This window comes from Canis lupus, chromosome 33, assembly GCF_048164855.1.
Source record: "Canis lupus baileyi chromosome 33, mCanLup2.hap1, whole genome shotgun sequence".
Classification (NCBI taxonomy): Eukaryota; Metazoa; Chordata; class Mammalia; order Carnivora; family Canidae; genus Canis; species Canis lupus.
Genome location: NC_132870.1, coordinates 30,642,425 through 30,660,868, shown reverse-complemented (window position 1 = coordinate 30,660,868; position 18,444 = coordinate 30,642,425). Strand labels below are relative to the sequence as shown.

Below are 18,444 nucleotides of genomic sequence, written 5' to 3'. Positions count from 1 at the left end.
CTCGTTGTCTAAGCTCACTATTTGTTTTCCTGCCTTGACATGTGTTATTGAGTGACTCTATCGAGGACATCCTCAGATTGGGGTGGTCAGTTGCCCTCCAAGGCCTGGGCATTGGCCTAAGCAAGGTATAAGTCAGTAGAATGAACTGACTCCGCTCCATACTGACAACAAAATTCCGAATTCACCATCGGACCAGGCCCCTGATTCAGGGACACTGTCATGGTGTAAAGGTTTCTGTGCTTTGCAGGAGACAAATAGACATTTAGAGCTATGTGTTTTGTGGCTCACCATTTGCCAGTCTTTTTCTGCTTGGTTTACTCCCAGGAACTCAAAGAAGGAAGCAAATCCTTCATTTAGCCACAAGTCTTCCCACCATTCCATGGTCACGGTATTGCCAAACCACTGAAATGATAAGCAATAAAGAGAGTTAAATTCTTATGCTTGTGGTACAGAAACCTAGAAATTTTCAATACATTTATTTGTCCATATAAATATTGCCACTTGACACAGAAGTGGCAGACATTGTACTTAAATAACATTTATTTCCTGTTTTTTTTCAATTTCTCCTGATTTTTAAATGATCTTAAATTCTCTTTAGTTTATTGCCTTTATTTAGGTATTATTGGGCCTATTTAAAGTCAGAGTGAGGTCTCCTGTGCATATACTAAAGGCAAAACAATGTGTCTTAACAGGTTTGTATGGTAACATGTTTACTATCACTAAGAAAGACTTTGAGCAGGATTTTCTGATTGGCTGTTTTTTATTTGCTAAGTTATTGTTAATTTTCATAATTCCTATGGGTCTTAAGCCACTTTTAAAAACAAGCTAATTTGATACTAAGATTCTATACCTGATGCACAAGTTCATGGGCAACCACACTGGCCACCCTCTGCTGGTTTGAAGAGGCTGATTCCTGAGGGTCATAAAGCAAGTTTGTTTCTCTGTAAGTGATGAGTCCCCAGTTCTCCATAGCCCCAGTGCCAAAGTCTGGAATAGCGATTTCATCTAAGGAAAAAGAAATGGTCCCATGAGAAATACTTCTTTGCATTTGTTTATAACATTTCTTACTAAATTAAGTTCTTTGGATGAATGTTTTTTAAAAGGACTAAAAATAATTTCTTGGAGTAGAAGACAATCATTTATTTGTGCAAACTTTTCAGCCTTCATGCATTCAAACTTTCCATGGAACTTTTCCTGTTGACTCCAGATATCAATGTGTCTTTTAGTTTTCAAGGATACTAATGGCATTGCTCTTTTCAGTCCTCTATAATTTTATGGCTTTTGTTTCTCTCTATACTTCATTTTTGTTAGCTTTTTTTTTTTTTTTTTTAAGATTTTCACTTAGGTAACAGAAAGTCTATTTTCAAGGATAAGCTGTGAGGAATAAGGAGTGAAGTTTTCAAATGAAGACTTAGAAGTACACAGCTTCCAAGTACACAGGAATATATGTCTATATAAGGATGCAGAATATTAGAGAATATGAAATTCTGCTTTTTCCCTACTTCTGTACAACTTAAGATTGTACCCAATTCCCTAATAACTGAATAGGTTTCCATCCATTTCCATGTGTTAAATAAGTTGGATCAACATAAAATAGAATATATTCTTTCTAAATTATCTTCTAGACCTAAAATGTTGGATTCTACCAGGAATTTCTATTCTTTTCTTTTAAAATATTTTATTTATTTATTTATTTGAGAGAAAGATCATGAGCAGGGGGGAGGGGGAGAGGTATAGGGAGAAGCAGACTTCCTGCAGAGCAGGGAGCCCGATGCAGAACTTGATTCTAGGACCCTGGGATCATGACCTGAGCCAAAGGGAGATGCTTAATCAACTGAGTCACCCAAGCACCTCAGGAATTTCTATTCCTTATTTTTGTTTGGGCCTATAATCTTCGATACAACATCTGACAGGAAGAAGCAGTATCTATCAGTTCTATGTTAAATCCCAAACAGAAAATGTTGAGCTTGATTAGTGGAAAGAATACAGATTCTTCAGCTAATGAACTATAATAAAATAGTAATTACTTTGTTATTACATACAATTTTTTTACAGTAGGCTTTATGCCCAGCATGGAGCCCAACGTGAGGTTAGAACTCACAACCCTGATATCAAGACCCGAATAAGATCATGAGTTGAATGCTTAACCAACTGAGCCATGCAGGGACCCCATGTTATTATATATAATTTAAATGAGGCACATAAATAAAAATAAATTTTTATCTGACGTATAAGCAAAGGTCCTTTCTGGTTAACATAAAGATTCTTAAAGCTTTTTATAGGGGCACCTGGGTGGCTCAGTTGGTTAATCGTCTGCCTTTGGTTCAGATCATGATCCCAGGGTCCTGGGGTCAAGCCCCTGGTGTGTGTATTGGGGGAGTTGTCCCTGCTCAGCAAGGGGCCTGTTTCTCCCTCTCTCCCTTCTGCTCCCTCTGCTTGTACTCACTCTCTCTCTCTGTCAAATAGTTAAATAAAATCTTTTTTTATTTTTATCATTATTTTTAAAAAATTTTTTAAAAAGCTTTTTATAAGAGAATGAAAAATGGATATATTTTAAATAAAAGTCAAGATTACAGCAGTAGTTTCCTTTTTATGTCATCTTCATTCATAGGCTTGGTTGTTTTGTCACAAGAATACCATTTAAATGGTGGAGAAGTATTCCCCCCAAGAGCCATTATTTTCTATAATACTATGGAGTGTAATTTGTACCTAATCCTTGAATGAGAGGACTTTTTTGTAACCTCACTTCTCTAGCGAGTATTGACATTATAATTAATTAACTCCAGTGTATTTAATGAATGGGGAGTGAAATAAATGCAGATTTCAATTGTACAGAAAGTCTAAGAGTGAGTCAACTCGGAAAGGACTGAAAATACATTTAAAAGTATAAAGAAGGCATATAGGAGAAAGAGGAAGAGAAAAGAAGAGCGATATAAATTTGTAAGAGCTCCACTGCCCACTTTTTCCCAGGTGTTTCAAGTGAAATAAAGAGAAAAGAGACTTTTAAAACAATGTGCTTAACATTTTATTAAATATTATTCTGATGTTGATTAAAAGTTGTTTCTGTTCCTGTCTCTTTCTCTAATAGTTGGGAGCTGATGCCCTTGAAGAGAAAATGGAGCATCTACAAAGTTGCCCAGAGCCACAGCCATTCCCATGTAGAGAATTTGGTGCCTCAGTCACTTTGCACTAATAGTTTATTAAAGGAGAAGCATAAAAAGAAATAGAGAAATCAGTTTTGGGTTGGTCAGTTTCCTTATTGTCATCATTTTATCCCTGCAGACATCTATATGATTGTTTCATTTACAGTTTTTGTTAACACCACTTAAGCTTACTAATAAAGCACCTCTGCTATTGGTAGAAGTATCATATCTGCACCATCTTGATTATAGCCCTATTTTTATTTTAAAAAGAAAACATGCCCCCCCCCCATTAGAAAAAAAATATTTATGGAAGGAGCATCAGTATTTCATTTTAACTGCTGGGGAATCTAGAGTTAATCCTGTACAATGGAAAGACTACACATAGGACTCTGATAGCATCACTTATCCCTATGAATTATCACCTCCTTGATGGTAGGGAGGCAATGTAAACTATTGGAATGGTAATGATTTTGAAATCAACTAATATAGGTTGCTATTTCTGGCTTGATTATTATCAATACCTGCAGTTTTGCACTTTAAATACTTTAATCTTTATTTGGAAATAAAAGTCTATGCATTTATCAGGTAAGAACAGAGTAACTATGGACATTATTCTTGGAGGAATCTAAAGTGCATCTTTCAGCATCTAATAAATATGAGACACATATTTTAGGCATATAATAAAAAGCCTAAGGGGAGACTATTAACTAAGAATACTAAGATTTGAGGAAATGATTTAACTTAAATAAAAGCAAAGGCACTATTAAAAATAAGAAAATAAAAAATGAATCTCACCTAATTTAGGAAGAGCATAATCCATAGCAAAGTATTCTTCAAAATAGTCAAATGCGATCTTAGTTATGTTTGCAGCATATTCAGCTGTGTGCTTTTGCTGTGGCTGGACATATATAGTGAGCTATTAAACAAAACACAAAAATTTAGTGAAAATTATTCTTTATTTGAAAGAACACAAAATCTATGACATATAACATAGTGGAAAGAAGGTGAGCTTTGGAGTCAGGTAAAGACTTATTTGGATCCTGGTTTTGGACAAATCACTTCACATCTCTGAGACTTAAGTGTAAAGGAAAACAATACTGATAACTCTCTGAGTGATTTCAGTAACTAAAAATAATGTAAGACACAATGGTTGGCATATTGTCCAATGTATTTTTAAACATTACTTTTTTCTATTTATAATATATATTCTTAAAATCTATGTGTCTACCTATCTTTCTATCAATATCTATCTATCTATCTATCTATCTATCTATCTATCTACCTACATACCTACTTGCTTACTTCTGAGTAGTTTGTTTCTGAGGAAATGAATCATATGATTTTTCTCATCTAAAGAGCCCCTGGATACATTTTTTCCACTTGTACTCTTCTATCCATTACTGTCCAAATTACCCTTTTAATATTGTAACTATTTTGCTCTGAGAGTCTAAAATACAGTGATTCAAAGTATTCTGAGAGGGAAGCATCAATTCTCTAATTCTCTAAGATGTTATTTCATGTCCCTATGACATGATTTATAAATCAAATCCAAGCATAGACTTTTTATCCCCCAATTTCAACACATATGACCCAGAATAGCTAACCTGATATTGAAGGATAAAAACAAAGTTGGAGGACTAATACTACCTGACTTAAAGACTTACTATAAAGCTACACTAATCAAGACAGTGCAGTATTAGCAAAAGAATATACAAATAGATCAATACAACACAGTGGAGGGTCTAGAAATAGACCAACACATATAGTCAATTGTTCTTTGATAAAGAAGCAAAAGCAATACAATGAAACAAAGATAGTCTTTTTAACAAATGGTGCTAGAACAATTGAATATCCATCCACATGCAAAAAAAAATGAATTTAGATACAGACTCAAAACACTTCACAAAAATGAACTCAAGATGGATCAGACCTAAATGTAAAATGCAAAGCTATAAAACTCCTAGAAAATAACATAGGAGAAAACCTGGATGTCCTTTGATATGAAGATGACTTCTTAAATGTAACCCAAGGCTTGATCTATGAAAGAAATAACTGATAATTGACTTCATTTAAAACTTCTACTTTGTGGAAGACAATGTCAAGAGAAGGAGAAGACAAGCCAAAGACTGAGGTAAAAAATTTGCAAGAAACACACCTGATAAAGGACTATTAGCCAAAATACACAAAGAACTCTTACAGCTCCACAAGAAGAAAACAACCTGATTAAAATATGGGCCAAAGACCTTAACAAACACTTCATCAATGAAGATACAGAGATTGTAAATCCATATACAAAAGGATGCTCCACATCAGATGTCATCAAGAAGATAGAAATTAAAACAACAATAAGATGCCACTACACACCTACTTGAATGCCAAAATCAGGAACACAGACAACACCAAATGCTAGTGAGGACATGAGTGATAGGAACTCCCGTATGCTGCTGGTGGGAATGCAAAATGGTATAGCCTCTTTGGAAAACAATTTGGCAGTTTCTGACAAAACTGAATATGCTCTTACTATGTGATCCAGAATTGTGCTCCTTTGTATTTAACTAAAAGACTTTACAACACGTACAACAAATACCTGCACATAGATATTTATAGCAGCTTTACTCGCAATTCCCAATGCTTGAGAGAAGCCAAGATGTCCTGAAGCAGGTAATGGATAAATTGTGGTCCATCTAGACAATGGAATATTATACACTGCTAAAAAGAAATGAGCTACAAAGCCATGAAAAGACAGGGAGAAACCTTAAATACATATTACTAACTGAAAGAGCCATTATGAAAAGGCTTCATACTGTTTCATTCCAACTATATTAATTTTGGAAGAGGAAAACCTACGGAGACAATAAAGAGATCAGTAATTGCTAGGGGCTGGGAGGCAGAGGAAGAAGGAAATATGAATAAATGGAGCACAGAAGACTTTTAGGTCAGTGAAAATACTCTGTATGATATAATAATGATAGTTATATGTCATCAAACATTTGATGATATAGAACATACAACACCAAGAGTGATCCCAAAGGTAAGTTATGGACTTTGAACACTATGATGTGTCAATGTAGGTTCATTTTTGGTTAAAAAAAAGGAAAAAGGAAAAAGAGGAGTCACGTGGTTGCTGGGCCGGGGAAACGGCGGCTCCAGGAGAGAGCGGGGCTTCGGCTGGCGGAGGGAGCACCGAGGAAGCATTTATGACCTGTTACAGTGAGGTGAAACAGAGAAGAGAGATTCGTTCTAACATCCAAAAATCAGATTGAAAGATTGACCCGTCCTGGTTCTTCCTACTTCAATTTGAACCCATTTGAGGTTCTTCAGATAGATCCTGAAGTGACAGATGAAGAAATAAAAAAGGGGTTTCGACAGTTACCCATATTGGCACACCCCGACAAAAATCAAGATGATGCTGACAGAGCACAAAAGGCTTTTGAAGCTGTGGACAAAGCTTACAAGTTGCTACTGGATCAGGAACAAAAGAAGAGGGCCCTGGATGTCATTCAGGCAGGAAAAGAATACGTGGAACACACTGTGAAAGAGAGAGAAAAGCAATTAAAGAAGGAAGGAAAACCTACAAATGTGGAGGAGGATGACCCTGAGCTGTTCAAACAAGCAGTATATAAACAGACCATGAAACTCTTTGCTGAGCTGGAAATTAAAAGGAAAGAGAGAGAAGCCAAAGAGATGCACGAAAGGAAGCGACAAAGGGAAGAAGAAATTGAAGCTCAAGAAAAAGCCAAACGGGAAAGGGAGAGGCAGAAAAACTCCGAGGAAAGTCGAGATGGCCGTGTGGACAGCTGGTGACACTTCCAAGCAAATACAAAGGGGAAGAAAGAGAAGAAAAATTGGACCTTCCTGAGACCACCCAAAGTAAAAATGGAGCAGCGTGAGTGACCACCTGGGGTCACAGCCACAGAACCTTTTCCCAACTGTCTCCCCTCCTGCTTTGAAGGACTCATTCTTTCCTCCCATTTCCACCCCAACATAGAGTAGTAGTTGCTTTTTAGTCCATTTTGTTTTCAATACAATTTAATATCGATCAGAGTAATTCTTTTGTACATTGAAATGAGGGGCTCAGTTTAAAACGATACCTTCCCCACCCCCTACTCTTAGACCAACCAGGATTGGAAGGTGCCACCACTGGTGTTGCCTTCTCTTCCCACAGCCTGTAACTTAATGTTTTGTACTTCACTGAATTGTGATGGTTAGAAACTTCGTGTATAGTTTGTGGAAATCATCCAATTAAACATATTGCTTAAAATGGTGCTGCCGTGACTTCAGAGACAAGCCTGGGCCACCTTAGGAATCCTCTCTGCTTCAGTTGCTTGCTTCTGGGTGTGGCATCCTTTGAAGCCCCAGATCAGATGGGGAAGGCATTGGACACACAGAGCAGTCACTCGGTGCCCTGACCTCCTGCAGTGTCTGACATGCGCTCTCCCTTCTGACTGACCATTCCATGTGGCATGAGGCTCCGAGCCACCCAAACCTGTTCACTTTCCAAAGAGCTAGCCATCTTCCATCCAGTATCATTGTGTCCTAGCCTGTCTGCATTCGTTAATGGTCATATTCTGTACCTGTAATAAATTTTTATACCCTAAAAAAAAAGAAGAGAAAAAGAAAAAAGAAAAAATGTACTATTTGAGGGAGTGATCGTGATAATGGGGGAGACTCTGCATATGTGGGGGAAAAGGGTATATGTAAAATCTTTGTACCTTTCCTTCAATTTAATTGTAAACCTAAAACTTCTCTAAAAAATAAAACTTTTTTAAAAAAAGTTTGTGAGGAATTCAAATGAAGCATATTTGCTAAAATTAAGACCTGATTCAAAACCCTCAAGTAAAGCAAAATATGCAGTTATTTGGTAAATTCAAGCCCATCTACCCAAATGGAACAGGTGACTCATCATTTTAAAAACAGAAAACAGAAAGAGAAATTATGTCTACTTTCTTCCTTTATTATTCCAAAAGTATTGCCAGTTTTGGTGTTCTCTTAGGCACACATTTCAGGCCATCTTTTCTTAGATGTGAAAAACAGAAAAAAGATCCAAGAATTTAAAGGACAAGTACTGAAAGAGCATCCCTGAAATTACCAGAGCTGGCTCACTCTTCGCACATCCCCTGGGTAGTTGACATTCTTGCTTTATTTGCAAAAGTAAAGATGTGTTCATCTTCATCTCCAAAGGCAACACAACTTACTCAACAACCATCCCAGCATTCTTTGAGATTTGTCTTGGGCGTGGTTTTGTTTTTGTTTTTGTTTTTTCAGTAACCAGGATAATTGATACATTTTCTTACTGTTCTCATTCTCTTTATGAACAGTGACCATGCATTTTCCAAGAAGTTAAGTGAAACTAAGGATCCAGCTGGTGGCCACTGTACAGAGCAAAGGTAATTGCCCCCTATGAAATCAAAACCATCATGTTCAGACAGGATTGCCATATTGTACTGAGATTCTCAGAACTTTTCAGCTGTGAATTAGACTGTCAAAGCTCCCTCAGAATCTCTACCATATCTGTTCTCTACCATTAAAAACTTCAGAAAGGGTAGTTCCTCTTGACTTACTCCACTGTTGTCCACACAGTACTTTTGTTCCACACATGATGTTTGAAGAATGAAAGAGGGTTTAGAAAAAGGGAGAAAGAGGAAGAACAGATAACAGTGGGAGCCCCAGGTGGAACAACGAGGAGGAGAAAGACTCTGCTCTTTGTACCCAATCTTCCCTCTCATACTTGTAGGTTGACTCCCTTCACACAGAATGCTTCTGAGACAACATAATCTGGTTTTCCTCACTCTCCATATTTCTCTTGTTGGATTGATGTTAATCTAAATTGAATCAGAATGAAAGTAGCCCCTTCCTCTTTTGTTTCTGAGAAAACCAACACCACGGCATAATGTTCTGTCTTCACAGTCTGGCCAGTCTGAAGATCACCTGTGATCTGTCATCAGTCATATTTTATGACTATTGCTCTGATCGCCTAAGCAAACCAATCACAGAATATGTAGATTTAGCCATTAATCTTGTAACATAATCATCCAAAGTTTATCTAGAGTGTGTCCTATCTATGATATGTAACAAATACATTCTGACTTTAAAGACTCTACCATCATGCCAATATTGTGTGCTATTGGAAGCTTCAAGATCCTTTATGTGGCATCCATTTAATAGATCATCTGCAATGTTCGGATTTGGTGACTTAAACATCCTTCTCTCTGCTGCTGCCTGCACTTGTCCTCTGCTCAGCCTTTCCTGCTCTCCAACGTCATCTTCAGCTTACATTCCATCTGCACCTCCCTCTCCTTTCTGTGGGCTTTAGCAAAGATGGCTAGCCTTCCTCCATCGTCAGCTAAGCCACAGTGCTTCTGTCTGTGACAAAGTTAGGAAATTACCCCTGAATTGTCATCACTTTGTAATAATTGTCATCTTTCTAGTTCATAAGCTTGCTTCACTGAGATGACTTTTTTAAGCATCTGACTGGCAATACTGAAACAGCACAGAGCTAGGAGGGGGATATGCATGTATATTCTTTCTTCTTTCTTGCCTTCTAGAAGAGTCATATATCCTTTATTATGCCAGGACTCTGTTAAAGGTCAAATATCAAGTTTATATTTAAACTTTATAATCTTATATAAAATATAAAGTGTGTAAGCCTTCAAGAACCTAATTTGCATTCATATATTTAGTTTTTAGAGGTAATAAGTGCCTTAAGTAATTAAATTACCTAGATATACCACTGTTGGATACCATTAGTCATACCTGAAAGTACTGAATCTATGGAGCTGGTATCAGATCTAAAGTCTGTGCTTTCCAATGTGTATATTCAGCTGATTACTCTTTGAGGAGGTGTGATATATCTATTTTATCGTTGTTGTTGTTACTTTTCTCATCATATGGGAAGGCTTTCATAGTTCTTACTATTGTCCCTTTCATTTAAGTGTCTCCAGGAAATTGAGAGATGGAACTTATGTCAACAAGAATTAAGAACCTGCCTGGTTACTGCTGCTTCCTTTATATGTCATCATTATGATTAATCATTAGACCTACTGAGTGCTTAAAATTTCCAGGTAATGTGATAAGCCCTTTCCATGCACTGTCTCATTCTACACATTAATTCTATGAATCTGGCACTACTGACAATACTAGAATATAATATGTCGCCTCACTGATAAGTTCCACTATTCCAGTTTGCACAATTATAGAATCCAAAGAGTCCTGAAAATAAAAAAGCTTTTTATTGTTCAGAGCAAACTAATTGGGAAGTCTTGTTCAACCTGAACAAACAGTAGTTTTTTTATAATCTTTATCTCACCACAAAAACATTGCTGCAGAAATATGACTGATTGTAAGGCACTGCCCCAGATCCTGCTGCAGTTACTCAAACATATGCAGTAGTGGTACCATATTACCTGTACGAGTGTGAACATTTCTGAATATTAACTTACAACTAGCCCCCCGGTTTTAGATAAGAACTGTAGATCCCTATTTCATATTTTAGAATTTGAAGGGTTTTTAAAATAAACTTCCTCATTGTGTACATGAGAAAAATGATGACATAGTCTTCAGTCCAATGTTGGGGTTTTACTGTATCATGCTGCCTCTTCTCTCTACTCTAAGAGTGGAACCTGATTTTTCCCAGCTGCAAATTTGAGATAACAAGAGCCCTTAGCTCATAGAGTAATTGGGAGCATTAAATAAACTAGTCATAAAGCAGTGCTTGACGTGTAAGAGTTTTATGTGTCCCATCGAGAACACTGGTGTCGTTATAGATAATACATTGAATTATTAATCTCTGTGATTTTCTTTGTCTACATTTTCTTATATGTGAGTGATCGCTACATAACCCTCAGGGACAGTAGGACAACACAGAGGGGAAAAAAAGTAAAACATTTTTGACTGCCAAAATAGGCTTTTCATGCCCACACAATACATCTGAAAGCCAAAACCTTTCAATTTGCAAAAGGGTAGCTAGAAGGCTTTTGGAAATAAAAGCAGAAAGCCAAGAAAAAAACAAACAGCAGAATTTATACTACATCAATAGATTGGAAAGAGAACAGAGGAAGATCCAGCTCTCCCTCAAAAAACTACATGAGACTTGCCTGCACCAGGAGAGGGATAGTGAAGTGGACGGGTTGGGGTTCTTGAAGAGCACGTTAGGGTCTGAGGTGAAGGCACTGAACATAGAATGACCCTATGAACAGAGAGGCATCAGCCTGAACAGAAGGCCAGCCACAACTGTCACCACCGCCCTGGTCAGAAGCCAAGCCAGTGCCTGCAAGTTTCCCACTGCCACCTGAGAGCACTGCAGATCAGCTGTGCCCTGGATCCATGTCCTATTGTCCTTGTCTGTTAAGTGTTTTCTATCGATAAAGGTAACCACATCAGCCAGGTTTGCCCAGGAATGTCCCAAGAATGTAAGTCTATTGCTTATCTGTGTACTCCTCTTGTCCCAGCATTAATAACACTTTCCCTAATATTTACATTTTATAAATATGTAACACCCTGCCTTTCCATTGTTGATTGTTTAGCAGATTTAGCACCTGTTCATCTCTTGAGATTTTGTAGTTTTATCTGAACTGTTCCAAGTAGGCACTCCCCTGTATAGAGCCCAGGACCTTTGCAAGGCCCCTGTAACAGAGGGTGCTATGTTTGGCATTGAAAGAGATGGTATGACCAGCCAAGACCTGAAAACACACTTGGGTGATGCTGGACGGTGGTGACCACCTGTTTCACGTCTCAACTGAAGTTTTCTTAGCATCTTTCATTCCCTTCGGGGTTTAGCCTCCTCCTTGTGCACACTGAGCAATGTGACAATGAATGGTCAAAGCTTTAAGGAGAAATCGAATAGGTACATAAGCTTTTTTTTTTTAAGATTATTTATTTATTTATTATTTATACAGAGAGAGAGAGAGAGAGAGAGAGCTCACAAGCAGAGGGAGCAGCAGAGGGAGAGGAAGAAGCAGACTTTCTGCTGAGCAGGGAGCTCACTGTGGGGGTCGATCCCAGGACCCCAGGATCATGACCTGAGCCAAAGGCAGACTCTTTTTTTTAAATTATTTTTTTATTTTTTTATTTATGATAGTCAGAGAGAGAGAGAGAGAGAGAGAGAGGCAGAGACACAGGCAGAGGGAGAAGCAGGCTCCATGCACCCGGAGCCCGATGTGGGATTCGATCCTGGGTCTCCAGGATCGCTCCCTGGGCCAAAGGCAGGCGCCAAAGCGCTGCGCCACCCAGGGATCCCCCAAAGGCAGACTCTTAACTGACTGAGCCAGGCAGGTGCCCCAGTACATAACATTTATTTTTTTTAAGATTTTATTTATTTATTCAGAGAGAGAGAGAGAGAGAGAGAGAGAGAGGCAGAGACGCAGGCAGAGGGAGAAGCAGGCTCCATGCAGGGAGCCCGATGTGGGACTCGATCCTGGGTCTCCAGGATCACACCCCAGGCTGCAGGCGGCGCCAAACCGCTGTGCCACCGGGGCTGCCCCCCAGTACATAACCTTTAGTTATCTCTTCCTATAAGTATTTATTCATCACTGAGGTAGGTAAAATATATCTCCATAAATTCTCTGATAGTCCTCCCTCCAGGAAGTGGGGATTAATTCCTTTCCTTTTGGGAATGGGTTGTAGTAATTTATACTATGGAAACCTAACAGACATCACCTTAACCAAGTGATCAACGTTAGCCTCACCAGTAATAAGTTGTGTTGATAGCATATACCCTGAAATGATCTAATGAGAGGGGTACCTTATCTCTATGGTATTTTTCTTCCAAATCCAAAACGCCACTCTAATCATGAGAAAGCATCAGACAAACTCAAATTGAAGGATATGGTACAAAATATCTGACCAGTACTCTTCAAAAGTATCCATATCATTAAAAACAAGGAAAGACTGAGAAAATGACACAGACTGGACAAAATTGAGGAGATATCATGACTAAATACAATGTGGTATTATCTATTGGGTCCTGGAACAGAAAAAGTACAGTAGTGAAAAAACTGGTGAAATTCAAATAAAGTCTGTAACATAGTTAATAGTTTTGTACAAATACTAATTTCTTAGTTTTGATGATAACCAATTTTGTAAGATGTTAACTTTGGCAGAAGCTGAGCGAATGTCACATAGGTACTTTGTTGTATCTTTGTAATCCCTGTAAATCTAAAATTATTTCAAAATAAGAAGTTTAAGAACATATCTGAGTATTAAAACAATGAAACTTATTTCTAATAAGACTATTTCTTTTTTTTAAGACTATTTCTATGTAGGGGAATGCATAAATTAAAATCCATGGCATAAAATCTAAAACTGCTCTAAAAAATAAAGTTTATTTTTAAAAACCCCAACAATACATGTATTTGTTGCCCTCAACCAATCTTTCCACTACAGACAAATAATGGGCTAAAGCCAAAAGTAAGAAGACATGGGCAAGTAGGAAGGATTCATTCAAAGATATAAATCCAGTGCACCTATTCAGGAATCATCCTGTAACTTTTTGGAAGCAGGCACAATATAATCTCTTTTACTGAATTAATCAATTAGTATGGTTATAGCATAAACCTAATTCCATGGGTAATACCAGCACTCTCTTAGTCCCCCTCAACTTCTTCCCTCTGATCACGAAAGCCAAGGAGAATTTAACTAGAGTTGAAATAATCTCCGCAAGGTAACTCCTCCTTTCTGCATATCCTCCTTTACAAAAGACAGAGGTCAAATGCCCAAAGAAACTCAAGCCCTAATTAGAATTTACTGTTTCTCAGGAATAGGATTATCCTTTCCACTTAACTTGTCCTGAATTTGGTTTCTGGAAAACTAGGCAAAGCTAAAAATTCTGGCAAAGTTACTGAGGTCATAGGTCAAATATACTTCACAAAGCTATTAGATATGGGTGATTTTCCTTTTTTTACCTGCTTTTTTCCATCCAAACTTCTAGTAATGTATGTGTATTAAACCTCTAAATTTTATTTTATTTTATTTTATTTTATTTTTATTTTTTTTATTTATGATAGTCACACAGAGAGAGAGAGAGGCAGAGACACAGGCAGAGGGAGAAGCAGGCTCCATGCACTAGGAGCCCGACGTGGGATTCGATCCCGGGTCTCCAGGATCGCGCCCTGGGTCAAAGGCAGGCGCCAAACCGCTGCGCCACCCAGGGATCCCTAAACCTCTAAATTTTAAAACTTAGAAATATATTCATAATCCATGTCCTGGATTTGAAAATGGAATACAATATAGCCCAATGGAAAACTTTGAACTAACCTATCAGGTTAATGACATATTTATCAAGGACATTGTATCCCATAACTTGACTCCTATTTTTAAAAAGTGCATTTTATTGATAATTTAGGAGTTAATTCACTTAACTGGAAAGTCATAGAGTCTCCACATTTTGTACTTGTCAGATCTTTTTAATTTTTGTTTTTCTAAAGTAGAATTCAGTGATTTTGTTTATTTTATTTTTTTACTCCCACAACTTGTTTATTTTATAACTGGAAGTTTGCATCTTCTGACCCCATTCACTTATTATACTCACCCTCCACTCCCTGCTTCTGGCAACCTCCAGTATGTACTGAATCTATGAGCCTGTTTTTTTGGTTTATTTTTATTTTTGTTTTGTTTGTTTTTAAGTTTCCACATGTAAGTGAAATCTTACAGTATTTGTCTGTCTTATTTCACTTAGCACAATGCTCTTAAGATCACCTATGTTGTTACAAATGTCAAGATTTTATTCTTTAATGGATGGATAATATTCCTCTGTGTGTATATAGGTGTGTGTATTTATCCACCTATCCATCAATGGACACTTAAGTTGTTTTCACATCTTGGCTATTGTAAATAATGCTGCAATGAACATAGGGGTGCATATATCTTTTCAAGTTAGTGTTTTCATTTTCTTTGGATAAATACCTAAAAACTTGATTTACTTTAAAACCCTTAAACAATCAACTAAACCTGAAAAAGGCCTCAGGTGATTTCTTACCAACAGAGTTTAAAAAGTCTTTCCACCAATGGCTGGTCCTAATTGTTGCTAAATTACTTGGAGTAACTCTTCAAGTTATTCTGTTTTTTCAGGACCGAATCAAAATGTAATGCAAATAGTATTTGAAAAAGAAAATATACAGAATTAAACTTAAAAGTCTCTTCAACTACCTTCCAAACTTGGTTACCTTTCTTCCTAATAATTTTTGGGATGAGTCCTTGAATCTAATTTTTTCTCAAGAGCAACAAGGACATTTTAAGCATAATGAATGGTTCAACTACTAATATCTGCTATGTAATCTCCAGTAAACAAGAAGAACATAGGTCTGGATTCCATGTTTACTTATATAAAGAATCTATTGCCAGAATGGCAAACATACCCAAGAGAGCTTAATCAGGGTGCTATTGATTCTTGATTGTACAATATAATCTGACTATGAATAGCAAATGATTAATGTACCAGAATAATACTGTCAGAAGCAAAGTGGCTAAGAATGGTCTTTTGGGGGTATGAGGGTGGCTCCGTCAGTTAAGCGTCTGCCTTGGGCTCAGGTGATGATCTCAGGGTTCTGGGATGAAGCCCTGAGGTGGATCTCCCACTAGGCAGGGAGCCTACTTCTCCCTCTCTCTCTCCTTCTGCCCCTCCCCTTACTCATGCTCTCTCTCTCATTCTCTCTCACAAATAAATAAATAAAATATATTTTTCTAAGGTTTTATTTATTTATTTATGAGAGACACAGAGAGAGAGGCAGAGACATAGACAGAGGGAGAAGTCACAGGGAGCCCAATATGGTACTCGATCCTCGGACCCTGGGATCATGCCCTGAGCCGAAGGCAGATGCTCAATCACTGAGCCACTCAGGTGTCCCATAAATAAAATATTTTTAAAAAGAGAATGGTCTTTTGGTTCATGAAATTTCTACTAAAAGTATGATATAGCACTAAAACTACTTAGTTCCATTTTTTTAAAACTGAAATAGAAATATGGGGACTTTGGGTTAAGATGGCATAATAACTTGAAGATTTGATGCATTTCCACATACAGAAATGACAGATGCAATGTAAAAATGGAAAACCCACAAAACATATTAGGACTTTAAACAATATCTCCAGGACTTGATAAAAATACAAATCAGTGGGCAGGACTGAAGCCATAAGCTTATTGGTAATTGGTAGCAGGTTCCTGGAGGTCAGAGCCAAGTTATGCTTTGGAAATCATGTTTTTAAACTCTGACTGCTGATTTCTTATTGTTTTCTCATTGCTTTCTGTTCTAGTTTATGGTGATCATATTCTTGAATCTATGAGAGCAATAATTAAAGGTTGTATGTGTGAGGAAGTTTAATTTGTTATGGATTTTTTGGATTTCTCTTTACTTTCCCCAATTATTATTATTTGCCCCCACTATGTTTTTTGTTTCTTTGCCTTGGATTTTCTCTTTTATGTTGTTATTTTCCTCACATGCCTGTTTATTGTAAGTTGTCTGTTCAGCTCTAAAAATGTAGTACTGAGGCTGGTTTGCATTCTCGTTGATGTCTCATCTAAGCAGATCTAACTAGGTTGGTTTCCCTGTAATTTTTTCTGGAATGGCAAATTGTACTGGGGAATTTGTGCTTGAGTGTTAACTGCTAGATGTCAATTTAGAGGGAGTGGGTAGGAAAAGCCAGGCAGGGAGACTCTCAAATGCCAATGAGGTGGAATTTACCATAAACTGACATTCACATTAGATGGCTTAAAAGTTTTCTTATAATGTTCTGTTCACATTTTGCAGAAAACAGCCCTACCAGGTTTTGCAGGAGGGAAAAATGTGGTTGCCTGTCTCCTGTAGATGGGGTGGAGGGAAGGGTACCTACTTTGCTTAGCTCCATGCTTCACTTTCACTGAATTCTCCTGACCCAGATCTCCAGTAAGTATCCAAAGAGATTATGGCTTTCTGTTCCTCTCTTATCAAATAGATGGTCAGAAAGTAAATACATTATGACAATATTCATTTCCTACTCAAATGGTGAAAACTTCACCAAATTTACAACAGAATGTTATGAGCTCAGCTCTGATACTTAAGAAATATTTACCACTTAAAAGGCATTGGGATCTTTTGCCAAATTATATTTTTCATTATGTCACCCAAATCCTTGATATAAAATCCATCAATAGAATGCAGCTAACTAACCGGGACAGGCTTTAATGACTCAACCAGCCAGTGTCACCACCTTACAAATAAGTGTCCTTGGTCAGAGGACCAGGTGATAGAGTCCCATTGGAAATGCAAACTCCTTGTCACTCTGGAAAATGGCTCCAAGTACACTGTCGTTTTGCTGATTGGTTGGTTGCGTTGTCCTTATTTAGGGAATTACATCATCATTAGTGAATTGTTTAAGCTTTCTGCTTTGCCTTGGCATTTCTTTTTTTTTTTTTTTAGTTTTTTTTTCATTTATTCATGAGAGACACAGAGAGAGAGAGAGAGAGAGAGAGAGAGAGTCAGAGACACAGACAGAGGGAGAAGCAGGCTCCATGCAGGGAGCCTGATGTGGGATTCGATCCCGGGACTCTGGGATCATGCCCTGAGCAAAAGGCAGGTGCTCAACCACTGAGCCACCCCGGCATCCCATGCCTTGGCATTTCTACTCAAAATTTAAAAACTTGCCCCAAATCTAATCATCATGTTTAAAATGTGGTGTAGAAAACACCTGCACATGATGAGACATTCATGCAACTGAACCGCAGAGGAAGAAGAAAGCATCCTTGGATGAAAATCCTATGACTGCTATGATATAGGAAGAGAAAAGCAGCTGGATGAATGCTTTTCCCTCCATATGACGAAGGAGGAGCCCCAGCGATGACATTTGGCACAGCACAGAAAAAAAAATTTCCTCTTTCCAATGGCATTTCCTTTTTACACTGAATATTATCTATTAGCCCCTGGCAGTGCTCTTCACCATGACTGAAGGTCACATCAAAGCAACACATGCGATAAGGGATGACAGAAGTCATCACGATGTACAGCCTCTTTGAAAAGGTCTCAGGACATTCCCCTATCCCCTCTAACCTGGATACAGTACAGGCAGCATGCTGATAACCACGCTCGACTCCTACTATCCGACACAAAGGTAAATTCCCTTGGCAGGTAGTTGCATGGGAAATAGAAGAATTCATCCCTTCCTTCCAGTGATTGGTGAAGAGGTAAAGATATTTTTAGAATATTATATTTCAGAAGGTGCAGCAGAGTACAGTATTTGGAAAGAATTTGAGTCCCCTGACGGGATGAGCAATGGGTGATATGCTATATGTTGGCAAATTGAACGCCAATAAAAATAATAATAATAAAAAATTCAA

At 37.7% G+C, this 18,444-nt stretch overlaps 1 protein-coding gene, 1 long non-coding RNA gene and 1 pseudogene across 11 annotated transcripts in view; 2 read left to right on the top strand and 1 right to left on the bottom strand.

Annotated features, from left to right (window-relative positions):
* ENPEP (glutamyl aminopeptidase) overlaps positions 1 to 18,444 on the bottom strand; it is an 87,610-nt gene that overhangs the window by 54,237 nt on the left and 14,929 nt on the right. The window contains exons 4-6 of the mRNA XM_072810534.1: positions 3,939 to 4,059; positions 851 to 1,005; positions 289 to 402 (exon numbers count right to left, since the gene is read on the bottom strand). Coding sequence (XP_072666635.1) covers positions 289 to 402; positions 851 to 1,005; positions 3,939 to 4,059 — 390 coding nt within the window. The remainder of the gene's footprint in view (positions 1 to 288; positions 403 to 850; positions 1,006 to 3,938; positions 4,060 to 18,444) is intronic.
* LOC140623819 (uncharacterized) overlaps positions 1 to 18,444 on the top strand; it is a 126,208-nt gene that overhangs the window by 95,427 nt on the left and 12,337 nt on the right. For 8 of the 10 annotated variants that reach the window (XR_012023340.1, XR_012023341.1, XR_012023339.1 and 5 more), the window contains 2 exons: positions 8,462 to 8,530; positions 10,076 to 10,850. This is a non-coding gene — a long non-coding RNA (uncharacterized lncRNA). Of the gene's footprint in view, positions 1 to 8,461; positions 8,531 to 10,075; positions 10,851 to 18,444 lie in introns of those variants that run through there. The other 2 variants (XR_012023338.1, XR_012023343.1) reach the window with 2 other exon arrangements.
* Positions 5,772 to 7,404, top strand: LOC140623535 (dnaJ homolog subfamily C member 8 pseudogene; annotated as a pseudogene).